This window comes from Corythoichthys intestinalis, chromosome 10, assembly GCF_030265065.1.
Source record: "Corythoichthys intestinalis isolate RoL2023-P3 chromosome 10, ASM3026506v1, whole genome shotgun sequence".
In the NCBI taxonomy this organism is placed as follows: domain Eukaryota; kingdom Metazoa; phylum Chordata; class Actinopteri; order Syngnathiformes; family Syngnathidae; genus Corythoichthys; species Corythoichthys intestinalis.
Window position 1 is genome coordinate 30,045,650 of NC_080404.1, and position 22,150 is coordinate 30,067,799.

Sequence of the window (22,150 nt, forward strand, 5' to 3'; positions counted from 1 at the left end):
TAAGGTAAAGAAATCAGCAAAATCTACTTAAGTGCATTGAGAAAGTATTTTTACTTCATTACTTCCATACTCCATGCGGGGTCATCAAGTCGATTCTTGCAAACAGCCAAGACTGTAACCTGTGGTGACGTGCGCAGCCACTGCATATCCTCAAATGGTGATTACATCCTATCCTTTCCTTTCAGCGTGCTCCAGAGAGACGGAAAAAGTATGCAAGCTGTCCTCAGAAGACAACCTGCAGCCCTTCAAGGACAAGATGGATGCCTTTGTTAGTAAAGGTACGTTACTCTCACTTTGTCACATTGAAGTCGTGTTCATTGGAATGAATCTGATTTAAATCAAATAAACTTTCACAATGTGATATTTACTAAAAGGGCTGTTAAAAATATTATTTGATGCGCACTTCCTCTTCCACTGCCCTCATTTTAGAATTGTATCATCCAGCAACAACCTTGAATAAAAATAGTTTAAGCTGTAAGCTGCATCTCTTGGGTCTCACATGGTTTTGCTTCAATAAAAGTTCAAATTACTTTATATCTCAGAGATATCAAAGATTAAAGGTCCTAAAAATGAAAACAGATTTTATTATTATTACTTTTTTTTTTAATCCCTAAACTGCCCTCCACCTCTCCAAAGTCATTCCAAGCCTGCCATCAGATGTGTTGTCAACAAACAGAATCTAATCAACCTAAACACTATACTGTAGAATGCATTACACATTGTACTGTAAATTAAGTGCAGTAAATTTTTAATAATATTCATAACATTGGTGTTTTGTTGGAATTTTCCCGAATTGTCTTTTTTTTTTTTTTTAACGTTGGTATGGCGACATTTACAGGTCTGCACTAATTAAACGAAGTGCTGCCTTCACAAGTGAAAATACATTTCCCCGTACGTATGCTCATTTTACATTTCCACACTGTTTCCACGAGCAGGAGTGGTTTGCCTCCTCTCAACCCCCTAGTTTAGCGTACAATTACAACTTTTTGTTACTTTATTTGAATGCTTCTTATGATAGCGTAAACTCTGTCAAGACTATCATAATCAAGATCTGACACATATCATGAATATGAACAGTTAAATAAATATTAATAGATGTCATTAAGTAATGTTGGCATGATTTTGACCAAAAAAAGCATTCAAATATACATTTGAAGAATATTTTTTAAGTATACTGTATGTACCGTATTGGCCCGAATATAAGACAGTGTTTTTTGCATTGAAATAAGAATGAAAAAGAGGGGGTCGTCTTATTTTCGCGGTCTAGACGTCATATCCGTTCACGACGCTAGATGACGCCAGATATCATTGAAGCGATGTTCTGTCATGACAGATCTCAGCTACGCTCCCCATTCACGACGCTAGATGGTGCCAGATATCATTGAAGCGATGTTCTGCCATGACAGATCTCAGCTACTCTCAAGTTTAACCAGTTTGCATTATTTTATTGCAATGTTTTTCCTTATTCAGATTTGTTTCAAGGCTACAGTTAGTTAGACTTCACTTTGATGGTTAATGCAGTTATTGCAATTTTGTTGTTTTATCACAATAGATTGGTTTATTTACATTTCAAAAACCAGAACCCATTCATTTACGAATGTGAGTGCACTTTAGTTTACATATTTAAATGTTCAGATATTAAGATTTGAATGAGGCAAAATAACATGCTTTTTCTCTCAAGTATATTGTTAGACTCATTTGTTTCGGATGTAATGTAATTATTTTCTGTATAAAAAATTAATTTGGTGTTCAAAAAGTCTTTTTTTCAAACTTGAGTCTTGAAAAAGAGGGGGTCGTCTTATAATCAGGGTCGTCTTATATTCGGGCCAATACGGTATATAGTGTATACTGGGGGTGTAACGGTGCACTAAAATGTGATTTCGGTTCGGTTCACTTTCTTAAGGTGCCTGATTTAAAAATTAAAAAAAATTATAATAATAATAAACAAGGCAGAAATAATGGCTTGAATTTTATTTTTATAGATTAAAACAATATTTTTTAAAAATGAACACAAAATGAAATTCTAACAGTTCTAAAATCGAAATAAAATTATCTAAAGTGAAACAGAAAAAAGTTGATTTTCCCTTTTCACAGGCTCTTACATTATCTTAGTGAACAGGAGATGACGACACATAAGTCAGGAACAAAAAAAAGCAATCATCACCTTAGATAAATTCATTTATTAAGGAAATAGTAAAAGTGTGCCGGCCAGGACAAGCCACCTGAGAAAATCTTCCCTGAACTCTCAATGCATACTTTTTTTGTTATTTGTAATACGAATTGGCAGACCCCCATGTTAACCCACGAAGTGGCTCACAAGAAAGTGGAATTTTACTAGGCAGCTGTGTTATCGGTTTATGACCTTGCTTCAGAGAAGAAATTGAGCGCTGCATAAATCTTATCCAGTCAAAAAGACAAAACGATATAGAAATGAATGTACCAAATACAATGAACAAGCGTATGGGAACAAATGTCTCTACAAATGCAAAACTTTGAATCCTATTCATTCAACAATCTGAGGATAACAAATGTAACCATTCAAACTGCCTCAGAAGGCTAATTTACCCACATTTTCTGCAGAAACTTTGCACTAATCTAATTGGAGTGACAATATCAAGCTGATGTTCTTTTGTGTGGATGTAACATTCATTGTCGGATGGTGCTGATTTAAGTGTGTTAGCATATTAAACACGTCTGCTGCAGCATACACGATCTCCGTAGAGCAATCTAGATGCACATTTGGGATTTTATCCACTTGCCTTTGTCCAGTGATGACCTTAACAAGGAAGCCAAAGTGTTTTCAAATACAAGGCGGGAGGGTCTCCTAGTTCAGGATTATCGCATTTGTCATAATGCCATTCGTCAACCCTACAAGATACTCATGCCCAGCCCTCTTGGTCAACAGCGTCAGACACTTAAGCTAGTTTCATACCGCAGGTCTTAATGCACAATTCTGATTTTTTTTGTCATATCTGTTTTTTCGGTGTGCCCATTCAGACTGCCTTTGTCCATTTGAGCCCGTTCAAGTATCAAGCATGTGCACTAATTCGCAGTCCGAGATGCGCTGAGCAAACTGACCCGCATGCGCAGGAGCATCAAAACAAATGACCACACATGGTGGCTCAACGTCACTCCAAGATGATTATATTTTGATTTCCAAAAAGAGGACACAAATACCCAACATAAATAATCCCTGTTTAGTCTTACATTCGAAGTTTATATGGATTGATAGCATGCACACCTTGTCCGTTCATGACACACACACAAACGGACAGTTTGCCCTGACTCTCGGCAAGCAATCTTGAAATATTGCTCATTTGGAGCAGAAAGAAAACAGAGCATTCTCAGGCTTATCCTCAACCCATTTTATTTTTTTATGATGGTTGTCAACCCCACCACTTCCCCAAAAGCCGTGTTCGAGGCAAGCTAGGTGCTAATGCACAGCTGCAACGGTACCGTAGCGCCCTGTCTCTCTCGCTCTTTGCTGATGTAATTGCTGCATGAATTCCGATTTGGGGGACTTGACAGTTCAGACCGCAACCACATTCTGGAAAAATCCAGAATGTGGTCCAGATCGGATTTTAACCACATACGAAAGTGACCTAGATCGGTTTTGAAATGGTCCACTTTTATGTGACTCTTTCTATTCAGACCGTCAAGTTAATGCCTCACTCTAGTCGGGAAAACATGAAAAAATCTGTGGTATGAACCTAGCCTTGGAGCCGTCCGTGCGGACTCTCTTGACAAATTTAGGTTCCGTACAGAGCGCTTAGTTCACGTTACCAATTTATGAAAAAAAAAGTGTGCAAGTGAACGAACCAAACATGCTAAACAGAATAAGTTTAGTACAGCCATGTGAACCATTACACCTCTGTGTATATGTATTATTCCATGTACAAAATATAACTAGTATATAGCCAATTAGGGTGAATCAGTGTTGGGGAAACAGGTATTTTGTCTGTTTTGCAAATGGGTGTACAACAGAAGCAAAACAATGTTTGCTGTTGTTTTTACATAACAATAAATGTATTTGCCTTCTGTTGGCTCTGACTCAGGCTACATTTAACTGACTGTGACCAATCTCTCAGAAGGAACACGCCACAGGCTTTGCACTGCACTTCTTTTGTATTCAAATGAGGAAGTATAACACAGAGCATATGTGGCTCGGCGGTAAAGCTTGCTGTCCATTTTTTAAAGGAAGTCTGCAGATTAAAGCTCCTGGCGCCCTCCTTTACTCCACACCCCCCTCGCTCCCCTTCATCCCCTCTCGCTTGTGCTCCATTTCTGGGTTGTGGAGTGAAATATGGGAGCTCCCACTTTGATTCACATGACAAGGTTTTTCCTCTGTGGAACGATTGAGAGCGTGGAAGTCTGATTCGTATGGCTCCAGACAGGATTCTTGGGGTTCCGCCACTGTGGCGGTAGAGAGACACACAAAATAAAAACTCAAAACAAGAAAAGAGCCAAATGCCATATTTTTTTTGTTGTTTCGCTAATCTTACAAAGGCCCGGGGGTTAAACTCTTTCTGACTTCATAGTTTTAAACCGCTTTTGTTTGTTTTTTGACCATGAAACTAACCACAAAATAGCAGCAGGAGATGACATGTTGGAAATCCGCTGTTTGGTCTCGCTCCATTTTCGCCGCTCACTTCACAAACTCTCTCCCCGCTCTTTGATGCTCGGTCTTTGGGCCTTGTTGGGTAATCTGTTTCTGATAGACATACAGATTACGAGAGGATGGGATGGATCTATTCTTCCCAATTCCTAAACAAGACCGTTTTGATGTTTTGACCTCTGTATTATTATCAATCTAAACTATTATTATTGTTACTATTATCACGACTGTACATCGGAAAAAATCATGTATCTTGCTACTTTGTCAGTCTTTTTTTATGTCTATTACATGAAGAAAGGCATTCTGTTTACTGGCTAGCAGTGTTGGGAATAATGCCGTTATATATAACGCCGTTATTATATTTTCAGTAACGGGGTAATCTAACTAATTATTTTTTTCCGCCGTTACAACACCGTTAACGTTACTGACGGTCAAAAGCGGTGCGTTACTTACTTTGAATAAACTGAAGAAACTACCAGCCGTAGCGAGTCTACTCTGCTCTGTTTATTTGTCATCCAAGACTTTGGGTGCGTTCAAGTTCATGGCAATGAAAGTAGTAAACACACGTAGCCTACCTTTGCTAGAACGATGGAGTTGCCGTTTGATACGGTCATAATGTGCAGGTCCTGCACCCATCCGCAGCAAAACTGTTCGTAGCGATTTGTAATTTCGGAATCGCTGATGAGTTTAGTAGCATACACCAAACAATAAATAGAGCAGAAGGTCCATTTCGCGTAATTGTGGAAGCCCGTCGACATCTAGACTCCATTTGTCTTCATCTTGCTCGTAAGGGTCAACATTGTTCACATCCTTAAGTTTGATCACATATTTGTTCTTCGCCTTAGTAACGAGTGTCTATCAAACTGGCAATTTAAAGTTTAATGTCCCGCAAGCCAGACCTGCTTCCAATATGGCTGCGTTGTTGTCAAATCTCACGTGATCCCCCATTCTGTGACGTAAACGCTCGAGCCTAATAGCGCACGTACTTCAGAGCCGGTGTTTTCACACACAAACCGGAACAACGTGAGCGGCAAACACACACATGTAAAACGGATACTGTGGGATATGATGGCAGAGCATTCAGAGGAAAATTTGTCCTTTACAACGTGGAGATAGAAACACTATTTCAAGTTGGTCGAAATTAAAGTAAAGAACGTGCATGTAAAGTGTAATTCATGTCCCAGGGCAAAGCTTTTGTCAACATATGTGGTAAGCAATTCAAATCTGTTGAATTTTGTTGCTTTTCAAGTGTAGGATAAATCTGTTGCTGGTGAGGTTCTATAGAACAACTACCTGTCTGTTCTTCTCTATTCAACTGACTTGAATACTGCTCAGAAAATTTCAAATTCATTGACATACAACAACTTCTTTTTAAAGTTATGGAAATAGTTACTTTCCCTGATAACTAGTTACTTTTACTATAGAGTAATTCAGTTACTAACTCAGTTACTTTTTGGAAGAAGTAGTGAGTAACTAATTACTTTTTTAAAGTAACGTGCCCAACGCTGGTAATAAAATTTTTAAAAATTATGAGACGCACAGTATATACAGTACATTAGAGAGGGGTGAGTTCTATAGTAATGAATCATCCATTTTCTTCTACAGTACCTTTTTAACTTGCTTTACTCTTATCGCCAGTTTCAACTCAAATTTCCTTTTTTTTACCCAGAAGATATCCATGCTGGCACAAGGCAAAAATGGCTTCCAACTGTGCTATGTGATTGTAAATGTGAGCGATTGTGTCAGTATCTGCCCTACAATTGTGCACAGCCTCTTGTCTAAATCTGTTGACTACAGCTTTTCCACTCAATATAACATGGAGGGAGGGAAATGAAAATTTGCAATGCAACCACCTGTCTGTCGTCCGCACAATCAGCATCTATACCTTCAGGGATTATGTATTTTTGTGAAATTAGGAAACAATTTCATTTATCGTTCTAAATAACTGATAAAATGCTCATTTCACTGCACCGTTATGTTCCAACACCCCAATTTTTAATAAGACCTTTGGGAAACAAAAATCCATCAAAGCAAGAACCTATGGTAATTGATCGTGGATAGCTTTTGCATGTCTCATTCATGTTTACGTGTGTTACTACTAACTTAGTTTTCTAATGGAACAAAGCAAGTTCATGATTTCAAGCCCCATTACTAATATTTACTGATATGTCATAATATATTGACAAGCTGTCATCCCACAGGAATGGAACTGGCAGCCAATGGGTGATTTAGGGCCGCTGTAGTGCGTTGGTCCCAGTGGGTTTCTCCGAGATCTTTAAAGGCTGCTCTGGCTTCAATTACAAATCGCAACCAGATATTCCCGGGATAAAAGCTGAACATATATTTGCGCCAGGAAAGATTATCTGTTCTATCTGCTGTCATGTCTGCCTCGCAAAGAGAACCCATGAGGAGACTTGACTTTAGGACTGTCTGATCATTGACAGTTTAATGCAGCTTTAGCATACGTTTATTGACTTTGAGGGGGCTGCAAAGATGTTTGGCTCCCCTTTTGACAATTATACGGCAGCACAATCGACAACGGTATGGACAGAGGAGGAAAAACGTGCTGCTGGACTGAATCTACTGTTTCGTCTTTTCTATTTGAAAACAGGCAGCCTGTGGATCAGAAATAAGATAGGTTAACCTACTTCGAACCAGATTGTCACACTTCACCACCATTCCAAGTGACCCTGATGGCCGCTGAGATTAGCACTGTGTGGCAGGCCTGAAATTTTGCCGAAAATAGAAGGCTTGAAGAGCATCTATGTAAAAGAATATTTTGACAGAGAACAATTTTTCAATACAAGTTACACTTCTGCTAAATGTAGTTTTTGTATTAGTGGGAGCCATTTGCATGTTGAGGTTTACCCCATTCGCCCCAATTTTCATTTTTATTTTATTTATGTATTGTAGTCTTAAAGCAGCCCAAAGGAGCTTTAATTTTTTTGTTGAGTTTGGCTGTGCTCATGGACAAAAGCAGTAGTGTTCTACCTGAAGGAAAGCTCCACGAATAAGAAGGTTTTTCAGTTTTAATTATTTAGAAAGACAATGTTGAGTGCTCTTAAGACAAATGTTTATTTTTTGCATTCCTGGATAATTAAGATATTAGTAACAAGTTTGTATTTGTGTATGTTAATATAATGTATGTTCACATATTGCAATTTAAATGTGCTAATGAAATCCAGCCATTTATTCTGGATGTTTTCAAAATGTTTTAGTAGTTTTTGAAAACAAAGGTTTGAATGGAATGTTGTATTACCTGAACCATTACATATGAAAGTGTATGTTGGGCATCACGCATCGGTGAGATCCGGGACTAACACTCTGGTCCTCTCGTAACTGTTCGAATTGATTCAAAGTTCCGATGCCCTGACCACTGACTGGCAAAAATAGCTGCCCAACACCATGAAGAAGCCGCATGAAGACTAGCTCAGTTATGAACAAATCATATGAAGTGGCTAATTAAGCTTAGCACAAAAACATATTGCTTCGTTTCACATAAATGACAACAAAATACCAGAATAAACACAACGAAATATCATAACGTGCCAACTTGCGGATTTTCTTTTATCGAAGGTTCCCAATGATATGTAGTGCAGAGGAGGTGTGTCCTGTCCGTACACCTCAACGATTCTTTTCCAACTTACGCAATGTTATTTTTGCCTCCTCCTTCCAATAAGCCACCACTAGGGGAAGCCAAGCGCACATAGCAAAACCAAAGAAAAACCTTAGAGTCCGGAGTTACAATAGTGACATCTTGTGGACGGATGAACAATATATCTGTTTAGAAAGAACCTTAAAAAGTAGTCAACATACAATCAAGGGACAGAACACTCCCCGCCTGACATATCAGCCTTTAACTAACTTGTAGCAATACCATCTAAAACAATGGATGCTATGCAATAAATGACTTGCGGCATAAGACACTCTAAAACAGGGGTGTCCAAACTTTTTGAAAAGGGGGCCAGATTAGGTGTGGTAAAAATGTGGAGGGCCGACCTTGGCTGACATCCTTTATGCAGAACAATATATTTAAGCAAATTTTAGCAAGCTATTCCGTGTGTCACATTTGCTTTATTATTATTTTTTTTAATTAATAATTTCAACAATCTCACAACTAGCCTTTGTGGCGTTCTCTTTCGACGCTCGGGCTCTTGCGAAATACTGCTGCTGTAAAATTAAACTAGCTTCAAGTTGCTTCAATTTCTCGCTATGTATCTTGCCTGTAATCTTGTCGTACATGTCAGCGTGTCTTGTTTGGTAATATCGCCTCACATTGAACTCTTTAAAAACAGCGACTGTCTCTTTGCAAATGAGACAGACACAGTTGTTGCGTATTTTAGTGAAGAAATAGTCCAATTTCCACCTATCCATGAAGCGTCGCAGTGAACTTTTTTTTTCTTGATTGTCGCCATTTTAGAAAATTGGGAGTAAAGGGTCATACGGGGTAATGTTGCTTAGAGTGCTGCTGCCTTTTAGTGGGTAAATGAGAAGCAGCATTTAGTGTGTAAGCTACTTCATATGCTGGTAGCAGTACTGCTGGCCAATTTATTAGGTCTGTGTGCGGGCCAGACGTTATTGATTTTATGACAGAGGCTGGGGGCCGGATGAAATTTGACCACGGGCCGCATTTGGCCCCCGGGCCGGACTTTGGCCATGTCTGCTCTAAAACCTAGGCAAAATAATATGTGTAAATGTTTTCTCCGTGAGCTTTTGAAAAAAACATCTTTGTGAAAGTACACTCCTGTGGAAAGAAACTTCATCATATTCAAGTTCAAAGACTGATATTTATACACAAGTTAAAAACTGCCCTTTGAGAAATTCATAGCAAAGTTCATGTAATTTAAGAAATAATCGAGAAGTTAAAAATACTGTAGCATAGTTTATATCTTTTTACCAAGGGCGTAGGTTTGCATAGGGACGATAGGAACATAACACCACCAACTTTTCAGGATGCTCAAATTGTCCCCACCAACCTTTAAACAACCTTATATGCATTATACAGGGTGATTCAAAAAGAATGTGCCAAAATCATCATGTATGTATCCATTTTAAAATCATTGAAATAGACTGAATTATTAATTAATTGATTGATTAAATTAATTCAAATTAGTTAATGATTTAATATGAATTAAGTCTTTTTAACAAGTACCGGTAAGTAATTTTAACAAATTAAAAGTCATATCGGCTTGATGTTGTCCGTGCCGCTGGTGGTGGACATTGAGCACTTGTAAAGCATGAAATAAAAATTGTTACATAAAAAACATAAAAACATGTTACATACAAAGTTACACAAAGTTACATACATTGGTCTAGCTAGTTATTGTTATTGTTGTTTTTAAATATACCGCAACGGTTTTAGCACATTCTTTTTGAATCACCCTGTATAATGAGTTCAGTTGTACAGATAACTTAGATTGTCTTCCTATATTTCGTAAGGATAGAATTGACCCTACCAATATTTAGTGAATTATTTTCATTATGTTCAAACTTACATTTCCCCCTTTTCACTTGCTGAATGCCCCCCCCCAACGCACCTTTGATTAGCTGATGACTTGACCCACCACCGTAAGTAATGTAAAAAGATGTCAATGTAGTGGAGGTGGGGAATACACTACAAATTTTGCTATTGGAAGTCCGACCTGCATCAGAGTTAGCAGAACATTAAACTGTGAATTTGCTAACCTGCAAAACTCGAGTAGGAAGTTGCTTGGAAAGAAATGTCCCTCTGTTTGTGTTTTCTACTGTTAACATTTATTAAAGTGTGAGAAATGTAGTGAACTCTGCTGGAAACTATACAACCAGAAAAATGTGAGCAAGAAGCTGCTTAGAGAGAGGCGGGTGCTGCATAATCTCATATGTTGCTCACACAACATAACATGCGCAAAACAAAATCCTAATTAACCATGTACATGAAAAAAAAAATTGGGATGCCGTGAACTGCCCACACTAGCGTTGCGATCGACTGGTCGATCGTAATCAACGTAATGAACACCCCTGATTTAGCATTCATTAATTAGGTTCATATTCATGAGAAATGTAGCCCTGATGCCCGTTCACCCAATTTGTTTGGTCTTATTAATGCCCCATCCCAAGCAAAAACTGTACATGCAGGTTATGCTGTTATATTGTTCCTACCAATGTTGAGACCAAACCTACGCCCTTGCTTTTTACCCTGCCTATTAAAAGAATCTGAATTGAGAATCCTTTGGAACTGGAATAGAAACGTGGAATCGGAACAGGAACCGTTCAAAATCAAATGACCCTACCCTAAGTATAGGTCAGTACAGATTTTGCATTGCTCATTTAGCCTATCAATGAATTAGGTTCATATTCGAGAGAAATGTAGCCCTGACCACCGTTCAATCAGTAGCAGATAATTTCTCCCATTGAATTTTTCCACGTTTCATAATGCATACATGGTACGCAAAAAATAATAATTACCTTGAATCCTCGAATAAATCACTCCTTAGACAATCCTCTGTTGGTATACGGTACAGCTTTCTTACTTTTTCAATGAATTAGGTTTATATTTGAGAGAAATGCAGCCCTGAACCCCGTTCAATAATCTGTTTGGTCTTATTAATGTTTGTGCCCAGCAAAAAGTGGACATGCAAGTTATGCTGTTATATCATCCCAACCAATGTTGAGACCAAACCTATGCCCTTGGTATAGACATTTAATACTAAAAGACAATATAGAGTGGTCAGTTAACCTATGAAGCATGTTTTTTGAATGTGCAAGCTGGAACACCTTGAGAAAATAAATGAAAGCACATGGTGAACATACAAACATCACATGCATCCTAGATTTGCATCCCCAACCTCATAACTGAGAGACACGTGCTAACAACCCATTCATCGATGTACCAACCTCTTTCCTCTTTGAAAAAAAATATTTATTGATCTTATCTACAATTAGTCCTGGTAAGGGGATTCTGAGCTAATGAATGATGTCATGTGTTAATCTTAACTTCGTCTCACACCTTTCACACTGACAATCACACAACCATCCATCTCCGTTCGAAGGCAACTGAACAAAGAAGCACTTGTGTTGCGTTCGGCACAACTTGTTTGTCAGTTGTGCAAAAGCGAAGTGAACTAACACCCCGTGGCACACCGTCGACCACGAAGTCGGCTGTTGGTTTAAAATGGAGCGTCAAGCGGGAATGCTCATGTACATACAAGTCCACCTGCCTGTGATCTCATCCTTGCACGCATTCCTCGCACGGCTCTCATTTTCCCCAAAAATGTCTTTTTTCGCTCTTCTTTTTCAGCCAAAACTGAGCTGGAAACACAGGAGAAACAACTGGCAGACACTCAAAACACGTAAGCCCTTGATCTTTCTTTCATGATTTTCCCGCAGCTTCTTCACCTCTTTCTGGTAGGTGATTCCGCTTATTCCATTTCACAGGTTACATAAGGCCTGCTCTTGTGCGTCAAAGCTGTGATTTGTGAGTTTGGAAGTAAAAGCAACACAGGATGATAAATCCAACAAAGCCTTAAATGCCATATTCATAGAGGAACATAATCTAGCCGCTTTGTCAATATTTAGGGCTTCTGGTTCCCTCGGTTATAGGGAAGGTGCAGGCCATCGTTCCGGGGGCCTCAGTAGATGGGAGGCCCCCCTCGTGCGGTGTCTGCGTTGTTTATCTAAGCGGAGCGTGAGGAGACAGCCTTGGCTCCAGGCTTCTGTTACGGCTGGCGAGGAATGTGGTTCTTACAGCACACTCCAAACAAAGAAAGCCCAACCTGTCCGCTGCAAACGGCCTTGGCGTTCAACACCTTGACGTGTGTCATGCAAGGCACCAGCAAATCTGATGGATCGCCAGCCCTCCCATTTTACCTAAGATTTCAAGGTTTCTCTTTTTCTCCCAATGGCAAAGTGTGCGGCAGTTACGTACAAAGTATATAAACATAGAATTTACATTAGTGCTATCTACCTAGTCATCTTGATCCTAAACAAAATCTAAGCGGGGAAGTTCAGAATTTTTGATATAAGACTTAATCTTCTGGCATAAACTTCATAATGGTATTGACGGGGTGCGGGGCCGATTAATAGGGGGCCTATCTCCATCAAAGCTGACTGAGTGGAAACACAAAGAGCTTTTTATGTTGAAAAATCTTGTGAATAAATCCTTAAATCCCTGAATTCTCTCTAAATATGGACATAAAACAGTCTCGATTAGTGGTTAACCCTTAAAGACCTGCAGCATGAAGCAATTATCAGAGAGTCCCAAAATTTGAAAAATAAGGTCCTAATGAAACCTTTTTCTCAAATTTGTAAAATGTAAAAATGAATATGTGTAATAAGCGCTCTAATATCTATAACCCTAGCTAAATCCCGTTTTGTTTTTTGTTTTTCTCTCATGGAACCTGCAGACTGTTGACTTGCATCCATCATTTTTTTTTTTTTTTTTTTTTTTTTTCAAAAAAATGTCAAAATTCTGAATTACTGTCAAAATCATGAAATTTTAGGTGTCTCAAATGTGATTCATTTGGCAATAAAAGGTTAAAGGCAAAAACGTGCAGGGAGCATTTATTTTACGTAAATAAAGTATGTCGAAGGACAGTGCTAGTCGTTAAGTCATACTGTGGCACCGCCTTACCACAACAGAGCTTTTTATGCTGAAATTCTTGTGAATAAATGCTTGAAACCCTGAATTCTTTAAAGATATGGACGTAAAACGGTCTTGATTCTTGGTTGAAAGCAAAAAAAATGTGCAGGTAAAATTTAAGTAAATGTCGATTGTGCTGCTTGACTTCAAGTCACACTGTGGTGCCGCCTTACCACAACAGAGCTTTTTATGCTGAAATTCATGTGAATAAATGCCTAAATCCCTCAATTCTTTATAGATCCGGACGTAAAACAGTCTCAATTCATGGTTAAAAGCAAAAAAAAACTGTGCAGGTAGCATTTATTTTACGTAAATATGTTGAAGGGCGATGCTAGTCCGTTGCAGAAAATTTCTCGCATTGAATTTTTCCATGTTTCAAAATGCTTTCTTACTTTTTTAACTAACTCCGGCATTACATACTGGACTGTCTCAGAAAATTAGAATACACAATATTCTAATTTTCTGAGACAGTCCTGTATATTGTTCTATGTAAAGGACGTCAGCCAAGGTCGGCCCCCCACATTTTTACCACGCCAAATCTGGTCCCCTTTGCAAAAAGTTTGGACACCCCTGCTTTAAATGGTGGATTAATGTACAGGACTGTCTCAGAAAATTAGAATATTGTGTATTCTAATTTTCTGAGACAGTCCAGTATACTGTGTGCGTGTGTTTGTGAATAGCTCCTCTTGATGTGAGCGGCCCCCTGTTTCAAGGGGAGTATGTGCCCGAAGTGACCAGTCAATACCATTATAAAGTCTAGTTAATGGGGGTTTAATTAGTCAGTGGAGTTGATTTCAACGAATTCCGTGTAGTTTGTTAGTTCTTCTTTAGTTTCAGGGCTCCGGAATGGCTAAGCTAGCGTGAGTCAATGGTGCCTGCTTAGCATACCAATAAAAAACAACATATGCACACATGAGAATCATATAAGTATAATGTTGGCTATGTTTTCAGGGTAAAGTTATTCAAATTTATCATTGCATGTCAATAATTTTGTATCAACAGCAACATTTGGAATCTAACAGCTCTGAAGGGAACAACCTTTCAAGGCAACCAGTGCGACATGATATTACATCGCTTTTTTCACCGCTCATTTTTTTTTTGTGGGTACGAAAGGGACTCCCCAGCAGACTGAGCACGAATAGTTGAAGCACTCCTCTCTTTGTTGTCGTATTACACATCTAAAAAAAAAATAGTCCTGCAGAATGAAATGAATGCCAGCTGCATGGGTATTTCTAACAATGATCTGCATTTTGAATTTATTTGACTATGTTAGAGCTGTTAATATTGTTTTATTTTATTAGCATGCTAAGCAGGCACTATTGACTCGCGCTACCTTAGCCACTCCGTCGCCGTGAAACACATTTCTGACAAACTGAGCAAAATTTGTTGAAATCAACTCCCACGACTGATTAAACCCTCACTAACTCGAAGATTAAGCCTTATGTAAAAAATTCTGAGCTTCCACTTTAAAAGCTCATACTCTCAATAGATACAGGGGTCTGATATTTTTTTGTTTTCTTTGCTTTTAAGATTGTTGTTTAAATATGCATTTTTTTGTGTACTCCATCTTTGTGACGCCCGACAGTATTTGAAGGCAGAGGTTCCAAAAAGATGTTTTGTTTTTTTCTGTCCAACTGCTCCTGAGAATGGAGTCTGAGTGTCGTTCTTCTTCAGCGATTTTCTTTTCTACCTCTTTCTTCAGGTGACACTCCTGTCCAGGTTTTAACTTCCTTGGAAGGCCTGGACAGCCAACAGAGATGACTGTAATTTCATCTCTTTCAATTTCTGAACCACTTTTGGTAGAGTTTTGACTAACACGAAGAGCTTTACTTATCTTGTAACCCTCACCTTTTCTATGTAAGGAAATTATTTCCTTCCTAAGATCTTGAGACATTTCTTGTCAATGTGGTACCATTTCTAACAGCATTAAGCGCTGAGGTTTCCTCATCAGTTAACACTCCTTTTATAGTCACCTGTCTGCCCGAGACCTATGTAATAAGTAATTCAATTCTTCAGTGTTTTAAATATTGTTAAAGAGGCTTTTGTCAGCATTTACACTGTTTTCATGGGTGTGTATTCATTTCTGCCCCATGATATTTATAGCTTTGTAAAATAAATAAATAAATAATTATTATTATTATATTTGAAAGTGGGAATTAACTAATCTTGCAGTGGCCCAAGTTTGTGGTATGATTTTGGAGTGTAGTTTGTTCAAAATTTTGTTTCTGAAAGGAAAAGTTTTCTGAAACATCATCTGGGGGAGTACTTAATTATGATGTGTATGTGGGGGTGGGTGGGTGTGTCTGCGTGTATATACAGTATATGTATGTCTAATTGACAATTGCTTCACAGATATGTTAACCCGCTTAAAACGGCACAATCAGACAATGAATGATGAATCTACATGTAAGAAAATCAGCTAGATATCATCACTGTACCAACATATGTGCTTTCTGCAGAAAATGTGTAAATCCCAAGCAAAAAAAAAAAAAAACTTGGATAATTACATTTGTCATGTTCAGGTTGTTACTGGTATTCAAAGCTCAGTTTTGCTTGTTCATAATTTTAGGATTTTATACTTGTTATAATTGTTTTAATTTTATGAACTATGAGTCATTATTTGAAATACCACCCAAAAGGGTCATTTTTCTTTCTTTACACAATTTCTTTACATTTTTAAAAGTGTTTTGGGTATTTTTTCCCAGGTTTTTTGGTAGACACACACACGGTATGTATAGCATACATGTTAAGTTTCAGAAATGGCAAATAGGGAGATTTTCAGATGCGATGGACGACGCGCCGCGCAAACAACTACGTGACACATGTGGTCAGCAGAATTGCAATTTAAGACAATCATCAAAGTGACTTTCATTTGAAAATACAACAATAAAATACTTTGTTTTTTCAATTTATTTTGCTATAATTTCATGTTTAGATAGATTTGGCTGCATTACAAATCAGTTCAATGTTCAATATATTTACTGGTGTTCTTTAACATAATCCCATGTTGCACTTTTTGCTTTTTTGCACAGTTCTTTGTCAACACTATAATTAAAGCATTCAACATCTGTGTTCATTTTTGCAGCCATAAGTGTACACAGTGTTTCATTGTTCATTTGGGATCTGTAAGAGGTATGAACTTTCTTCATCATTGAGAAAGCTCTCTCACTGTCTGCATTGCTGTTAGGTATTGTGAGAATAGCCTGTAGAATTTTGCTCAAAAGTGGGTATCTCACAATTCCTCTTGGGGTCTTCATTCTCATTATTTGATGCCACCATTGATCCGGCCTTGTTTCTTCCTCATCAAAAGATGGCACTTCATCTTTTGACATAAGCTGGAAGTCCTGGCACTCCTCTTCCAGCTCATCATACTGTTCTGTTTTAATCACGTTGAAACGTTTTCCTAATCGCATCAAAACATCTGTGTCCATTTTATCAATTGCCTCTTTGGGATTAATAAAAGCTAAATCCTCTAGAGTCTTGTCACCAAAGGGGAATTTCTTGATCATTTTTTCCACTACACTTACATAAAAGCCTTTGACACTTTGGAAAAATCTTGCTTTAGAAGTGTTACCTATGATATCTTCAACTTCATCCAAATAATCTCTTGTAGCAAGGCCTATAGCAATTTTGTCATTGGAGTGCCAGTTCTCAGGTTCTTTGAATTCTACATCGGTAATCTCTTCTGCATTTTTTATCACCCTCATGGTGACAAACTTTGCAAGTAGTTTTTTCATTAGCATCTTCATTTCTGGGACGAGAACACCGATCAAAGTCTTGTCTGACTGAAACAATGTGTTGAATTGGTTGAGAGGCCCCAAAATGAAATCTAAGAAATGAAAATACAGTTTCATCTCAGGATCATTGAGGTATTCTGCAACTCTTTTTATCCTGCCTGGCTTTTCACACATTTCATGGCTAGAAAAGTAACTCTTGAGTGCTGGCCATTGTTGTAAAGTTCTTTTCACACATTTTTCTAGACTTAACCACCTAGTGTTGCAGTGTTTGATAATTTTGGCAGCCTCCACCTCTACAAACTCTTGAAATTCTTTGTAATCTTCTTTTCTTTTGGCACTATGGTGAAAATGATAATATATGTCTACAAGGAAATCATCTATGGGAAGAGGAAGCTGCTTTACTCCTGCCACACAACACAGATTAGCAAGGTGTGCAATGCAGCCCATGTCAAGTACTGCAGGCTGCTGCTCCAGGATCCTTGAAAAGACAGAGTTGTTTCTACCCTTCATCGTGTTGCAGTTATCGCTGGTGAAGGATACGAGGTTGCACCATGGGATGTTGAAAGAACTGAAACCAAAAATATATACATATAAATAAAAGAAAATTAGGATGTACAGCATTTATATTGTAGTATTTTGTTAAATTATAGTATTACATTGTAATTAATATAAAAAAATATGGTACTTTATGCGGCATTTATATTTCAGTATTTAATTATTATATTTTTATTGTGATTAATAAAAACAAAAAAAAAAGATAAATTACCTCAAGGACTTGTCTAATGCATCAAAGATTGCAGCTCCTGTACCAATGTTGCAGACAGGCATATCTAGAAATCTGGTTACAGCTCGTCCAAGTATAGCATCAAATAGGCGAACCAATATCACTAGATTTTTCTCTGCTCCAGCATCTGTTGACTCGTCAATCATCAGTGAAAATGGCTGATCTCTACACATCTGTGCTACAGGATTTAGCACTTCTGGGGCAATGGCATTTTTCAGTAGCATCGTTGTTTTCATCCTGCCACAGGAGAATTTTTTCGCAACATCACACTTCGGAAACATGACTTTCACCAGTTTTGAAAAATGATCCCCGATTGCGAAAGGCAAGTTGTGCTCCGCGACAAAATTGGCCCACAGAACTTCAGCTTTAGTAACTTCTGTTGCAGTCTCCTCTTTCGTGTTGGTAAAGAAAGAGTTTATCTTCTTACTTGATTTGCGAGCGTTTGTTAATTCCACGTGTTGGGAAGTTTTATCGTGCTTTGCCACATCGTTTTTGCCACCGTGACTTATTGAAATATGAATACAGCACACCAAACAAAATGCGTATCCAACTCCTCTATCGCTTGTTTTTATCCAGGAATAGTCACTTTGCCAACTAGATTGATATTTACACTCATATCTTCTTTTTTTCGCAGGTTGTTTCACGCTACTGTTATTGTCCGCCATGTTTACTCGTCTGCTGTTCTCGAAGGAATGAGATTCACGTGCTGTGCGAGATTATAATTGACGAGTCTCGATCAAATCCTTTCCCGGTATATTGCGAGAAAAAAGGCAGTGATAAAGGCTATGGATATTTCGGCACCTTTTCAATCGGCACAATTTCGTTCACATACTTTTTCGGTGACAAAATTTCGGCGACAAAAAAAAAAAAAAAAAAAAAAATTGACAATTTTTTGAAAATCGGTAGATTTTGCTCTCTAATCGGTAGGCGGGAGAATCGTGGCCAAAGCGGTAGTCTCCCGACCAAATCGTGAGACTTAACATGTGTGAATTAGCCACTCTGGAGCCCTGAAACTAATAAACTACTACTATTAACTGCCGGAATTTGTTGAAATCAACTCAACCGACTAATTAAACACCCGCTAACTCAAAGAGTAAGCCTAATGTGAAAAATTCTGAACTGATGACGCTCCCACTGCATTATCTTAGGTTATCGATAGAACCACAGCAGGTTTTGACGAAAGTAAAAATCATAGTGATAGGAACTGAACATTGTCAGGAGCCCCTTAACTTTCAAATGTAGCATGAGGTCCACTCCAAAAGCACCCACTTGTAGCTTCAGCCTTATTCATACTGTACCTTCATTGGAAGTGTTTCATGGGACTGTTTTGCATGTTTTTGTTCTCGGAGTTCGATGTTGTGTTTCTGAAAAGCATCGTATTCCAGGGAAAGTGTCTGGATTCCACATATTTGCTTAACATGGCCACATTTTTTAAATTACTGACTTGTTGTTTTATCCCATGCTGTGTTATTTTTGTCTTAATGTTGTTGTATTTTTTGCTCTCTTTCAGCTTCTTGGAACTGAGCACGTCCTTCTCAGTCAAACCCAAAGCGGGAGAAAAGGAGGCATCTCCAAACACTGTTTTTGGCCTTTGGCATGAGTTTTCCACAGATTTTAAAGAGCAGTGGAAGAAGCAGAACAAGCTGATGCTCAAGGAACGGTAAATTACACAGACCCCGACAAAATAGTCAGGCTTTATTCTTGTGTATCTTATGCAGTGTTTAGATCCTATCGTGTTTAAAGTCACAAAGGGGAAATGTCCCAAATCTTGGTCGTCACCCTTCCAATTAAAACAACACACCAGCATCCACTTTGCTTCCAGTGATGTGATGGACACACTGATAACTATACATTTCAGCAGAAAGCAAATTGGTCCACTATGCATCTTGAAGATTAGATAGTGATACAGTGATAATCTTCAGAATGGCCTGGAGTAAAGGTTGCTTGTAAGGATGTAGAGGATACAAACAAAATGTGAAAGCATTAAAATTTTGGCTTTTGTTCCAAGCTGTCGTGGTAACTCACTCTGTGGTGGTGGTCGGATTTGAGCACAATTAAAGATAATCGTCCCCAACATTAATCGTAGTGCAAACACACACAGAGCTGTTGCAATTAAGGAGCACTGACGAGTCAGGTTATTGATACCGTCACATTGTAAAGTATTAAAGAATGTTCTTATAATATGACCCAAGCCTTAATAATGATTTTTTATATATGCAGCTTAGATATGCAGATTGCTACATTCAAGAACAACATGGAAATAGCAGTGCTCCCAAAACCGATTCAGTCAAGCTAGCAACAGAACACAATTATTCACAAACTACTAGTATATTCAGGGTGACCCAAAACCAGAAACTCTTTAACAATCCAATAAAACCAAAGTAGATGGAAGATAAAATATTTTATAATAACAGGTTCTTTAAATGGCTTCCTCCTGGACCAATGCATTCTTGAAATCTGCTGTTCTTCATTCTTCGATTCCTCATCTAAACTGGGACACTTTGAATTACATCCTGAATTGACCATGGTTGCTAAGGCTACGTCTACACTGGGACGGATTGGGCCTTTAACGCGCAATTAGTTGGACTATACGGCATGTCTGCTACAATAGTATGCCTATTATCAGGATTAGTTGTTAGATGGATAATGTAGGCGGGTAATGTTACCCGCCGCCTACGCGCCGCCTAATATGCAACATTCGGATACTCAGGAAGGGAAAACAATGGAGGCAGATGGTCAAGACGTGGCATTCCTGCTCCTCTTTTCTTTTCCACACATTTTTCTTGAACCTTCAACTACGTCTCAATAATATGCTTCAATTCAATGCCCATTTGGGGTCCTCCCATCGCGGACGAGGTGGAAATGAGCGTTTTTTACAGAGCTCGTCTCTCAAGTTGTCTCTGATCAGCCAGCTGCGGGGCTGGCCCCTCTTAACTCAATGCCGACCGAACATGAGTACTGTACTAGTATATAAAAATGTGTAGAGGAAAATTAAACCCCGAAAAGTGACCTGCGTGGTACCCCAAGTCAAAGACGCGTGCGTTCAGTTTTTTTTCCTCAAGACATTTCAGCCTGTCAAAACTCTCGCCACTTCCAGGATCACCACTGTTTTGCACAAGCAGTCCTGGTTGCAGCTTCCAGGAAATATACTCAGTGCCACACCATATGCTTCTATTTTTTATTTTCCAAGTGGTGAGAACGCAACTGAACATCTATTGTAACATCCCAAGTAATGATGTCAGGCTTTCTTTGTTTTATAAAGATTTATTTCAATCACAACTCGGCGCCTGCTCATAAAAGCAGAGTGTGCTCTCCTTTAACTCTCGCTCCTGCGTGATGCATTCAATTGCGTTCATGAAAAAAACAGTGATCACAAAATAATGACCGTCTCGAAGGTGTAATTTCGAAATTTGTCGATGGCGAGGGATGAGTTTTCGGTTCAGAGGTAAACCGTGCAGGCCAATGACGTAACATATGAGGGTGCTCCTTTCTACACATGCGTAGTTTGCGCAAATGCTGGCATACCTTGCAGAAGTGGGGGGGGGGGGCCCTAAACACACCTTTCAACGTAATGTGGACAGGAATAAAAATAGTTGCCAAAATACCCTTGAGAAAATTATGCTTTAGTGTAGACGTAGCCTGCAATGGCACATTGTTTACTTCAGGCGTATCAAGTCCTCAAGTCCCTATCCAGCTTATTTTCTATGTTTCCCTCCTTTAACACACCTGAATCAAATGATCAACTCATCAGCAAGCTCTGCAGGAACCTGATAACGATCCTGATTTTTTGAGTCAGGTGTGTTGGAGACATGGAAAACAAGCTGGATAGGGGCTCTCGTGGACTGGAGTTGGTTACCCCTGGTTTACTTGCTCAAGGTCACCGTCTTGCAGTGCTGCCACTTGCTCATGTCCGTTTATGATTGTATACCGGTATATATATATTGCGGAAAACACTCAGGTGACTTGAAGTTCCGCTCTGAGACCCCCAATTTGGCCAAATTTCAAAATTGTCCAATATGCATGTGTGATACATCATTGGAAAGCTTAAAATCTCAATTTTCTGGCGGCAAAAATTTTTTGAACAGGAGGGCATTTAAAAATTTTTTTTTTTTTTTTTTTTAAAACAGCAAAACCCTAACTGGAGGTGAGAGCACGCGAGAGCAGAATTATAGACGCCATGATTTTAATGAGATATTATCACGTAATTACCTTGTTTCGATCCAAAAACTCCATGTAGCATGTATCATCGAGTGTCAAGATACAGATGTGAATGGCCACAGCCGGATTTTTGGGGGATTTGATGGGTGAAACATGGTAATATAACAAGGGTCGCGATGCAGAAATCGCAGACATCAAGGAGTGATCGAGATGTTCTTTTTCATATATTTACCCTTTTA

General features: G+C 38.6%; 1 protein-coding gene across 3 annotated transcripts in view; it reads left to right on the forward strand.

The window, feature by feature from the left end:
- fmn2a (formin 2a) overlaps positions 1 to 22,150 on the forward strand; it is a 96,200-nt gene that overhangs the window by 65,517 nt on the left and 8,533 nt on the right. The window contains exons 14-17 of one of the 3 annotated variants that reach the window (XM_057848655.1): positions 186 to 278; positions 11,892 to 11,943; positions 12,029 to 12,068; positions 19,264 to 19,346. In XM_057848655.1, the coding sequence (XP_057704638.1) occupies positions 186 to 278; positions 11,892 to 11,943; positions 12,029 to 12,065 (182 nt within the window). In that variant the 3' untranslated portion in view covers positions 12,066 to 12,068; positions 19,264 to 19,346. Of the gene's footprint in view, positions 1 to 185; positions 279 to 11,891; positions 11,944 to 12,028; positions 12,069 to 19,263; positions 19,414 to 22,150 lie in introns of those variants that run through there. The other 2 variants (XM_057848654.1, XR_009064658.1) reach the window with 2 other exon arrangements.